Source organism: Cebus imitator, unplaced genomic scaffold (genome assembly GCF_001604975.1).
Source record: "Cebus imitator isolate Cc_AM_T3 unplaced genomic scaffold, Cebus_imitator-1.0 Scaffold42, whole genome shotgun sequence".
Taxonomy (NCBI): domain Eukaryota; kingdom Metazoa; phylum Chordata; class Mammalia; order Primates; family Cebidae; genus Cebus; species Cebus imitator.
Genome location: NW_016107357.1, coordinates 12571921 through 12584342, shown reverse-complemented (window position 1 = coordinate 12584342; position 12422 = coordinate 12571921). Strand labels below are relative to the sequence as shown.

The 12422-nt window shown below is 42.9% G+C and overlaps 1 protein-coding gene across 6 annotated transcripts in view; it reads right to left on the bottom strand.

Moving 5' to 3' along the window:
• DISC1 (DISC1 scaffold protein) overlaps window positions 1–11060 on the bottom strand; it is a 368084-nt gene extending 357024 nt beyond the window's left edge. For 2 of the 6 annotated variants that reach the window (XM_037737791.1, XM_017526543.2), the window contains exon 1: window positions 10828–11060. In XM_037737791.1, the coding sequence (XP_037593719.1) occupies window positions 10828–10891 (64 nt within the window). In that variant the 5' untranslated portion in view covers window positions 10892–11060. The remainder of the gene's footprint in view (window positions 1–10827) is intronic. The other 4 variants (XM_017526541.2, XM_037737790.1, XR_001824523.2 and 1 more) reach the window with 3 other exon arrangements.
• Between the last annotated feature and the right edge of the window lie 1362 nt (window positions 11061–12422).

Below are 12422 nucleotides of genomic sequence, written 5' to 3'. Positions count from 1 at the left end.
GGAGGAAAAGAAGGGGAGGGGAGGGGAAGTAGCAAAACAGCTATTAAGTACAAGTCCATGATCCATCATCATCTCTAATTCCAAAATCCAAAATTCTCTGAGAACCACAAGCTTTCTCTAATTCATCTGGCAGTAATCTGATCTGACTGAACTCACATGGTGGCAGAACCTCATGTGCACAGATGTGAAGCAATTTAGAGTCTTTATCCTACTTAGTGGGAACAAGCATCTATTTCGCTGTAGAAACACTAATGTGATTCAGACAACATTAGATATCTGTAGAAACACTAACGTGAATCAGGCAACATTAATCTACTTGGACTGGATTAGGACAGGAGGGAGCCACAGATCACTGGACAAGCAATAACGCAAACAGATTACAGGCAGGACTGGATGCTGGGGATAGTACAACCAAGTTTATAGTAAAAGCAGTTCTCTACGCATAAATGATGATAGGTTGTGACAAACACTGATCATATTGGACCTTCACCACAACTCTGTAAATTAAGGGCTGATATTATTACAAGGGAGGGCACTGAGATCTAGAGACACTAGAGGACTTACGCAGGGCCCCGACCCTCCTTCCCCATCCATGTCCTTTCACCTGGCGGCTCAGCCGGTTGTGGTTAACCAACACTTATCCACAAAAATAATAAGCAAGTTAAAGTATTTTGATCACAATTTAAATGACATTTACCTTTGGAATATAGCCCTGTGCTTCCAGAAGATGCATTTGTCCAGTGTTTCAGGAATGCACCATACTCCATGATAAATGATGAACCCAGGAGGTGTTGGGAGCACCAGAGGTGCAAGGGTTGGTTAGGGGGATGCTGCAGTGCCCCAGGTTCATCAGTCCCCTAAATCCACTCCAAATTAAAATCATGATGATGCGCTTTGATATGGGGAATGGACACTTTTCTCTCGCGAAATGTGTAGCTGAAGGCCCCTTTAGAGATTTTTGCCACTTCTAGCATATTGATCTTGCACATGCAATCTACATGAAAGTGTGCTTGTGACCCAAAGCAACATTAAGACAAGTGCCTTGTGCTCCGCTTTCTAACCTAACTGTTACCTAATCTCCATGCAATCTTTCAAGAGCCACTCCTGGTTGGGGGCAATTCTACCTTCTCCTGCATGCCATGGTGGCTATATTACACATGCTGTCTTAAACCAACCCAATTCAACAAGTCTTTATTGTTACTATATATCTAGCATGAATTATAAGAAGGCAAATGAGAAAAGGTTTGTCCTCAAGAAATTTACCCCAGACTAATACAAAGACATATCCAAAACAGTGGATTTCTCTCCACTAAATTCCTGGTGATTCACACTTTCCCTGCTCTGTAAATGATTAATAATTATTCATTTTATTGGCAAAGACAGTCTCCTAATTTAGATACTGTCTTTTAAAAAGGATCTGTAACTCATTAAAAGAGAGAATAAGAAGTAAATAAAGCAATAGGCAAAAAATAGGCTAGTATAAAAATAGACACATAGATTAATGAAACAAAATTAAAAACCCAGAAATAAAGCCACATATTTACAACCAACTGATCTTTGACAACATTGACAAGAACATACACTGGGCAAAGAACACCCTTTTCTTTTTTTTTTCTTTTTTTATTGCATTTTAGGTTTTGGGGTACATGTGAAGAACATGCAAGATTGTTGCATAGGTACACACATGGCAGTGTGATTTGCTGCCTTCCTCCCCATCACCTATATCTGGCATTTCTCCGCATGCTATCTCTCCCCACCTCCGCAACCCCCCATCCCTCCCCTATTTCCCCCCAACAGACCCCAGTGTGTAGTGCTCCCCTTCCTGTGTCCATGTGTTCTCATCGTTCAACACCCGCCTATGAGTGAGAACATGCGGTGTTTGATTTTCTGCTCTTGTGTCAGTTTGCTGAGAATGATGTTTCCAAGTTCATTCATGTCCCTACAAAGGACATGAACTCATCATTTTTGATGGCTGCATAATATTCCATGGTGTATATGTACCACATTTTCCCTGTCCAGTCTATCATCGATGGGCATTTGGGTTGGTTCCAGGTCTTTGCAATTGCAAACAGTGCTGCAATGAACATTCATGTGCATTTGTCCTTATAGTAGAACGATTTATAATCCTTTGGATATATACTCAGTAATGGGATTGCTGGGTCAAATGGAATTTCTATTTCTAGGTCCTTGAGGAATCACCACACTGTCTTCCACAATGGTTGAACTAATTTACACTCCCACCAACAGTGTAAAAGTGTTCCTATTTCTCCACATCCTCTCCAGCATCTGTTGTCTCCAGATTTTTTAATGATTGCCATTCTAACTGGCATGAGATGGTATCTCAATGTAGTTTTGATTTGCATTTCTCTAATGACCAGTGATGATGAGCATTTTTTAAATGTTTGTTGGCCTCATGTATGTCTTCTTTTGTAAAGTGTCTGTTCATATCCTTCGCCCTCTTTTGAATGGGCTTGTTTTTTTCTTGTAGATCTGTTTTAGTTCTTTGTAAATTCTGGATATCAGGCCTTTGTCAGATGGGTACACTGCAAAAATTTTTTCCCATTCTGTTGGTTGCCGATTCACTCCAATGACTGTTTCTTTTGCCGTGCAGAAGCTGTGGAGTTCGGTTAGGTCCCATTTGTCTATTTTGGCTTTTGTTGCCAATGGTTTTGGTTTTGGTCATGAAGTCCTCGCCTACGCCTATGTCCTGAATGGTTTTGCCTAGATTTTCTTCTAGGGTTTTTATGGTGTTAGGTCTTATGTTTAAGTCTTTAATCCATCTGGAGTTAATTTTAGTGTAAAGCATCAGGAAGGGGTCCAGTTTCTGCTTTCTGCACATGGCTAGCCAGTTTTCCCAACACCATTTATTAAACAGGGAATCCTTTCCCCATTGCTTGTTTTTTTCAGGTTTGTCAAAGATCAGATGGTTGTAGATATGTTGTGTTGCCTCCGAGGTCTCTGTTCTGTTCCATTGGTCTATATCTCTGTTTTTGGTACCAGTACCATGCTGTTTTGATTACTGTAGCCTTGTAGTATAATTTGAAGTCTGGTAGAGAACACCCCTTTCAATAAATGATACTGGAAAAATTGAATGGCCATATGCAGAAGAATGAAACTGGACTCCTATACCTCACCATAAACAAAAATTAACTAAAGATTAATTAAAGCCTTAAAAATAAAACCAAAAACTATAAAAATAATAGAAGAAAACCAAGGGAAAACTCTTCTGGACATTGGTCTATGCAAATAATTCATAACTAAGACCTCAAAAGCACAGGCAACAACAACAAAAAAAAGCATAGACAAATGGTGTTTTGCTAAACTAAAAAGCTTCTGCAGAGCAAAGGAAATAACAGACTGAACCAACAACCTGCAAAATGTGAGAAAATATTTGCAAACTATGCATCCAACAATATCCAGAATATGCAAGGAACCCAAACAATTCAACAACAATAACAAAAATAATTCCATCCAAAAGTGGGAAAAGGACATGAATAGACATTTTTCAAAAGAAGACATACAAATGGCCAACAAGTATATGAAAAAATGTTCAACATTACTACTAATCAGAGATATGCAAATTGAAACCACAATAAGATGCCACCTTATGCCAGTCAGAATGGCCATTATTCAAGTCAAAAAATAACAGATGTTGAAGAGGATGCAGTGAACAGTGAAAAGGAAATTTTTATACACCATTGGTGGGAATGTAAATTATTGAAACCTCTATGGAAAATAGTATGGAGATTTCCCAAAGAACTAAAAATAAAACTACCATTTAATACAGCAATCCTACTACTGTGTATCTACCTAAAGGAAAAGAAATCAAATGTATCCAAAAAATACCTGCACTCACGTTTTATCACAGCAACATTCACAACAGCAAAAATATGGAATCAACCTACATGTACACCAACAGAGGATTGGATAAATAAAATACAGTATGCATACAAAACGGAAAACTATTCAGCCATAAAAAATGAAATCATGCCTTTTGAAACAACATGGATGGAAGTGGAAGCCATTATCTTCAATGAAACAAATCAGACACAGTAAGACAAATATCACATGGTCTCACCTATAAGTGGGAGCTAAATCATGTGCACACATGGATGCAGAAAGTAGAATGACAGACAATGGAGGGAGACTCGGAAGGGTGAGGATGGGGGGTGAAGGATGAGAAATCACTTAATGAATATGATGTATATTATTTGGGTGATGGACATCCTAAAAGCCCTGACTTGACCATTAGGCAAACTATACATGTAATGAAATTGCACTGTACCCCATAAATTTATATAAATGAAAAATTCACCATTTGACCCAGCAATCCCATTACTGGGTATATACCCAAAGGACTATAAATCATTCTACTAAAAAGACACATGCACATGTATGTTTATTGCAGCACCATTTACAACAGCAAAAACCTGGAACCAACCCAAATGGCCATCAATAATAGACTGGATAAAGAAAATGTGGCACATATATACCATGGAATACTATGCAGCCATAAAAAAAGAATGAGTTCACATCCTTTGCAGGGACATGGATGAAGCTGGAAACCATCATTCTCAACAAACTAACACAAGAACAGAAAATCAAACACCACATGTTCTCACTCATAAGTGGGAGTTGAACAATGAGATGGAGGGGAACATCACACACTGGGGCCTGCTGCGGGGTGAGGGACAAGAGGAGAGAGAGCATCAGGACAAATATCTAATGCATGCAGAGCTTAAAACCTAGATGACAAGTTGATACTGCAGCAAACCACCATGGCACATGTATACCTGTGTAACAAACCTGCATGTTCAGCACACGTATCCCAGAACTTAAAGTAAAATTTTTAAAAATTAAAGTTAAAAAAGCTGAACAAAATTTTACAGATAGTATCAATATAAATTCATATCCAGATTAGCTGAAGGGAAAGTAACTCCCATAGGATATCTCATTTTGTTTCCACTGAGCCTGTTCTGACTCCTTGAAATGGGAAAAACAAAGATAATACCAACACCTTTTATCATTTATTACCTTATGCTTTCCAAAACAAGTTTCAAAAAACTTTTCACACAATAAATATTTAAATGAATGCACTTAGGTAATCCCAAATCACAGTCAAGAAAATATATAAAGGTTAAATTCAAATGATAGAACTTGTCCATTTTTTCATTCAAATTACAATTTAAGTCAAGTAAAGAAAGACACACAAAAGCTGCATGATTAGGAGGGATTGCAGAGCTCATCCTCCTGTCCCCAAGGCCGATTAGCCAGCTGGGTGAGAGAAGAGATCATGAGTTCTGGGTCAGTGAGTCACTCCCCTTCACCACGGCCCTCAGACACAAACAGCTGCAGGCCTCCCAAAGCATGTGTCTACCCTACAGAGCTACCAGCCTACAGAGGAGAAGATGTGAGTGAAAGTAAGCAAAAGCAATACCACAACCAGGAAATTAACTCAGTGTTCTACAAATGGAGAACTATATATCTCTTTCTGAAAGAGCAGCACATTTTCATACACAGTGTGGAAATCAATATTGAGTAAATTGTTTTCATAATTATCATACCTAGGAGTAAATTCGGCAATAGGTAAATTATAAATTAAAGAAGTCTTTTCTTTCCTCCATCTATCCATCCAGACTGTAAAGTATTTATTAGGCATCCAGTAGGTGCTAGAAACTTCTTAATGATCTGGTATACCCCGATGTGCCCAACCATTCCGATGAAACAATATCCAGAAACTTCATGAGAATTAATTCTCTTTTTCCACTGGACTATAGGCTTCTCAATGGTATGGACAACTATATTTAAATTTATATATCAGTTTATATATACACAAATATATGTATATATATTTTTTATATTCAAGAGCTACCATGGTATCTGACTATATGGTTCGTGCATCTCAATAAATACTTAAACTGAACTTCTAAAACTCTTGATTGGTTTCAAATGATATAAAAATAATAGACTTCATTAATCTACACACTGGATTAATCCATCCTAAATATAATTAAGAGTTTGGTCTAATCCAGTGAGAAAAGAGTAAACCATAAGTGTACTATATAGATGAGGGAGTAAGGAGATAAGCCAGACAACCACCTTGAGCTAAAGGAGTTTATACTGGAGTCAGAAAAACAGGTTATATCCATAATAAACTAAAAGAGAAGAAAGAGCAGATGATTCCAGAGAACCAGAGAAGGCTGAGAAGGATTATTGGCTAGATCGTAAATGAGGAATGACATTTTGATGTGTTCAGATTGGGAGCAAGGAAGATGGGTTCTGTAATATTCTTGGTGGACAGAATAATGTTCACAATAAAAAGGCCAGCATGTCAGTTTTAGGCGTTTAAGGGCCAGTGTATGGAGGGCTTGAAAAGGGACGCTAAGAATTTGCTTAGGAGAGAGAATGAGTCTCTGAAAGCCCTTTCCACAGAGGAACAATAGCCCAATCAGATCTGTGCTTTGTGAGGCAGCAGTGTGCAGTCCCTGCCTACCTTCTAAAGCTAAATATCAATATTTCATTCATTGGCCAGCCGCAGTTTACCCTTCTTGCTTCTACTTGGTGTGAACATTTAAAAGCTGATTGCAAAGTCTTGGCTCAAGAGGAGCAGCTGGTGAACTCTGGTTTTGAAAGAACAAACGGATTCTGAACGGCTAAAGCATCTGGAATTTTAAACATTGCATGATTGTTGCACAGAAGTCATTTGCTAAGGAATTTTTACCACAGAGTCATTAGAATCAGGAACTAACAACAGAAGACTCTTTGAGGCCAAAAGTCTTATATGACTAAATGGTGCTGACGGAAAAATGGCTGTTCACCGGTGGTTCCAGCTATGCCAGGAGGGGCCCCTCCTCAACCCAGGGTGGCTGCCAAGGGAATCTCTGGAAGCAGTGGGCTTCGCTTGGGTTGCATAAGCACACAGCATATAAACTGAATTACCGTCATTACCATCAAACGAATCATTCTGGTCAGGTGTGATGGTTACATACATAATCTTAGAATTTTGGGAGGTCAAGGCAGAAGAGTTGTTTGAGGCCCGGAGTTCAAGGTCAATCTGGCCAACATAAGGAGATCCCATCTTTTTTAAGTAAAAAAAAAGAAAAAGGAAAAAAAAGAATGATCCTAATTTAGGTTAGGGTCTAATGACCCTAACCTAAAATATTACCTATTTTTGTACTCAGAAGCTTTGTGTGCTGGTCTTTAAATCTTGTTTAAGGGGCCAGGCACGGTGGCTCATGCCTGTAATCCCAGCACCCTAGGAGGCTGAGGCAGGCAGATCATGAGGTCAGGAGATAGAGACCATCCTGGCCAACATGGTGAAACCCTATCTCTACTAAAAAAACAAAAATTAGTTGGGTGTGGTGGTCGCACCTGTAGTCCTAGCTACTCAGCAGGCTGAGGCAAGGGAATCACTTGAATCTGGAAGGCGGAGGTTGCAGTGAGCCGAAATCACACCACTGCACTCCAGCCTGGTGCAGTGGTGTGATTTTTGAGAGCAAGACTCTGTCTCAAAAAAAAAAATATTGTTTAAAGGTCACCATTGTACCCTCTCTTTGCTCTGAAGGTCCTGCATCAAACTTTAACCAAAACCACCATAAAATTCAAACATCAACAATTTAGTCACTAATCCTACTCCAATCAAAATATTTAGATTTTATAAAAAGAAAACTTTTTAATGAACATGAGAAATTGACTTTTTTTCTACAGTAATGTCATAACATTTGAGCAATTAGCAAGTGCTATTTTTGCCATTTAACCAAAATAGTAATAGTTTGCATCCCATTTTGAAAGACACAAATGGATACATGCAGCATAGAAAAATGAGTTACAAGAGAACAGGCACGGTGGCTCACACCCATAATCCCAACACTTGGGAAGGCCAAGATGGGTGGATCACCTGAGGTCGGGAGTTTGAGACCAGCCTGACTAACATGGAGAAGAATCCCTGTCTCTACTAAAAATACAAAATTAGCTGGGCATGGTGGCACATGCCTATAATCCCAGCTACTCAGGAGGCAGAGGTTGTGGTGAGCCAAGATCATGCCATTGCACTCCAGCCCGGGCAACAAGAGCAAAATTCCGTCTCCAAAAAAAAAGAAAAATGGGTTACAAGAACAGAGACACCAAGCTATTTGTCTACCTTGCTGAGAATACAGTAGTTTTTAATGTTCATTTACTTGTTTACAGTTTTCTCTATGCTTCCTGTAATGAGCAAGCATTGCTTCTGGAAAAACAAAAACCAGTAAGATAAACTTAATTTAGGAAACAAACTAGGAATTGTTTCTGCAGCACAAAGAGCATTCATGCTCCTCTTGGAAGTTTCTGCTTCCTCTGGTGGCATCTTGGGTGAGCAATGAGTTTTCTGCAGAAAAGTCCTGGGGCCCAGCCCTGCAAGGTAACCACGACACCCAGAGCCTGGATCCCTGTTAACACCTCATGTGGTATCCTAAAGGTTCTGGCAAATGAGTGTCAAAACAAAACATTAATCCAGATACCACTTCGAGATTTGCAATGAGATCTCACAGTCTGTTCCTTCAATGTTTTAATAACTTTTCTGCAAATTGTCATCATTCATTATACAAGAAGATAGTTTATAAGTATATTTTATAAAACAAGGCTGAAAGAAATTAAAATTACCCCAAAGCCTCGTTTGCCAGAACTAACAATTCAGTCTTACATTTTGAGTCTATAGACATGCAGGATGCATGCTGGGCCCAGTGGCTCACGCTTGTAATGCTAGTGCTTTCAGAGGCCCAGGTGGGAGGAATGATTGAAGCCTGGAGCTCAAGACCAGCCTGAGCAACATAGCAAGACTCCATCTCTAAATAAATAATTAGCTGGGCATGGTGACATGTGGCTGTAATCCCAGCTACACAGAAAGCTGGGACAGGAGGATCGCTTGAGTCCAGAAGTTCAAGGCTACAACGAGCCATGACTGTGCCACTGCGCTCCATCCTGAGTGACAGAGCAAGACCCTGTATCTCTTAAAGAAAAACAAAAAGTTATCTAAAATCTAATATAGGTCTGTTCTGAATCACGGCTCCACCCTATAATTTCAGTCTGGCCAGTGGCCGAGAACACAGCTGTGAGTGGCACCCACCAGGGTTCTAATCCTGGCTTTACGCTTAAGAGCTCTGTGAGCTTGGGAACCAAGCACGGTGACCCTGAACCTCAACTCTGTCATAGAGAAATGAGGACTGTCATCCCAGTCCCATAAAGATGCAGGGAGGAGTTCATCAAAGGAATTCCTAATGAGATGTCTGGCACATTTTAAGTTCTAAAAACCCACAGATGTTATTCTTCCCTCCTAGTACTATCATGTGTGATATGTGCATAGTGACTCATACTCCATGAGGTGCCTTAAGATCTTTTACCTCATTTGATCCTCAGACAACGCCATGAGAACAAAAGGCAGTAATTACTACCCCCATTTTTCTTTTATCTTTTTTGTAAACAGATGAGAAAACAGGCTCAAACTCCAAGAGCCAGAAAAGCAGCATGTCTCTTGTCCAGGGCTCTTTTTGTTCTGTGGCACAGAATTGAACCTCAGAGGACTTCTTGTATCATGTGAAGTGTAATAAAACTACATTTATTTTTAAATGTCCTGCTATTCCTACATTAATAAAATCCAACTGGATTTTATTACATTAATAAAATAAAATCACATTACTCCCAATTATTTAGAGTTTGCTTAGTAAAAATAGCCACTAAGGTTTTTTGCTGGGTATCTCAGACATTGGGTGAGGTGCTTCACGTCCACCGTCACAGTTAAACTGCATAACAACACTATGAAGCAGGTACTGTCATAGTGTCCACTTTATAAATGGGGAATCTGAGGCATAGCTAAGTCCAGGATTGACATGCAGGTGGACTGTCTCCAAACCGCAGCTCATGTGGTCCTAGTGCTGTTCAACTCAAATTTGTCCAGTCGATGATAACACTTTGCAAAGTGAATTCCCATACAACAAAGCTAATGGCACAGGGAGGCCAGATTATGAGTGTTCTCTTTTACATTTCAGGAGACTGAGGCTCTGAGAGGTTAAGCGACTGACCCAGCCCTGTCCTCGTCCAGCAAGGACACAAGGCAGCAAGCACTCCCTAACTCCAAATTTCACTGACTTTGGAAAACCTCACATTCCTTTGCGAATATTTTAAGAGTGAGAAGGTAGAGGTCCTGTCATTGCTGAAAAACAACCATCCACTCAGTGGTCATCACTAAGACCGCGCTCCGGGCGGTGGAAACCGAGCAGTCTCCGGCTTGGGCCGTGGGCGCGCCTAGCAGGAAGTGGGCGGTGGAACTGATTTCAGAGCAGCCCCTAGGGGAGGCACAGGCACCAGTTCCTCTCCCAGCGTCCTCCCTCTAGGTGCCCGAAGGGGTGGAACCAGACATCCAGCTGGGTCTGGGGATTAAGGTGGGATGTCCCCTGTCCCTTGGGGGCGCAGGCTGGGGCGCACCGCAAGGAGAGTGTGCGCGGCGCAGGTGTCCCGGGACGGATCCAAACCCCAAGCACGCCCTGGCAACCCTCCCCGGTCACCAGGACACGCAGCGGGGGCGCGGGTCAGACTCCTGCCGTTTCGAAAACTGCTGGTCCCAGGGATAGCTGCACAGTCCTGGGTCAGGAACCTGGCCCGGCTTGGCGCTGGCACCGGGCTGGCAGCCCAAGACTGGCTCTTCTCTCAACCCCGCACGCCGCGCGTCCTGCCTCAGTTTCCTCACCTCGAAAGGGGTAGGCACGCCCCGACCTACACGACTTCCTGCGGGCCACAGCGCGCCCTCCCTGCCAGGACCCCCCAGGACATGCTAGGACGCGGTGGCAGCTCCCCTACCTGCGCAGTGGCCCACGCCGCCGCCGCAGGCGGCCGGGGCGCCCTGAGGACCCCCGCCTGGCATGCTCCTCCCGCTGCCGGCTCCTCCCGCTCCGCCGGAGCAGCTGGCTGCTCGCTCCCCGAGGCCAGAGGCGGGGGAAGGGAGCGGTGCGCAGGACGGGAAGTGGGGAGGGGGCTGGCGACGCAGGGGGCGGCTCCTTTCTTCTGCTCAGCGAGGCAGAGGTTTCCTCTCCAGCGTTGGCTCCTCACACACGGGCGCGCGCGCGCACACACACACACACACACACACACACACACAAACACACACACACAAACACACAACACACACACACAACACACACAAACACACACAACACACACACACACACACACACACACACACACACACACACACGCAGCTGGAGCGGGCGGGACCAGCGGACCTCACAGCCTGTTCCCGGGATCTCAGGACCTCAGAAAGTTTGCTTTCACTGTGGCTCATTTCTGGAGGAAACAAGAGGGGAAGTGTGGGAGGCCTTCAGCACGGGGTATAGGAGGGCGCCTTCCAGACGCGTGATTTGAGAAGTGACCACACAGTGATGGAGAAGATGGAGGGATGTGAGAGACTTATTTATACAAAGTGCGGGGGATGGGGGGGAACAATGGGGATGACCGATGACCCTGAAAAGAGATGAGTGGCCGCAGATGCCTAGGAATGAGATGGAATTCCAATTTCTAGCATCTTCCAGCAGCTGCGGGGTGGTTCCCGGACACTGGCTGGTTTCAGGACACCAAAGTCCATGCAAGCTTGCTCCTAGGCCGCTGACTCAACCCTTCTCTTTGGTTCATTCAAGAAAGCTTCTAGAGCACCCCCTGGGTAGCACCTGCTATATAAGACAGTGGGTCCGAGGAAGGGCTACACGTGGGCTCTGTGTCCTTAAGCAGCTCACCTCCAGGCCAGAAGGAGAGCACGGGCATATAAAACCAAATCACATCATGAGATAGAATGTGCCATGTGCCAGAGGCTTGGCACAAACCTTCTTGCAGGTGGTTCAGGGATAGGAGGGAGGATTGTGAAGAAGGGTTGGGGAGACATTCTGCAGGAAAGGGAAGGATCTCCTCAGAACGAGAGGAGTCACAACTAGAGGAAGGCTGAGGTCCTTCAAAAGCTGAGGATCTTATGAGTGAAAGCATACAGTTGCACTTAAAATTAGTGTTTTGCCCAGCATGATAGGTAGTGCACTCCCGTAGTTTCAGCTACTCGGCAGGCTTAGGTGGGACGATTGCTTGAGCCCAAGAGTTTAAGGCTGCACTGAGCTATGATGGGGCCAATGCATTCTAGCCCCGGTGACAGAGAGAGACTCCCGCCCCTCTCCCCACGTCTCTAAAAATAAATTAGAGGTATGAATATCTAAGGCTGGGCACTTTGGGAGGCAAAGTGGTGGGTTTAGAAGTGTGAGACCAGCCTGGGCAACACAATGAGACCCATTTTTTTAACTTTTAAATTCAGTTTGTTACATAGGTAAACTTCTGTCGTGTTTATTGTACAGATTATTTTGTCACCCAGGTATGAAGTCTAGTGCCCGTTAGTTGTTTTTCTTGATCGTCTCCCTTCT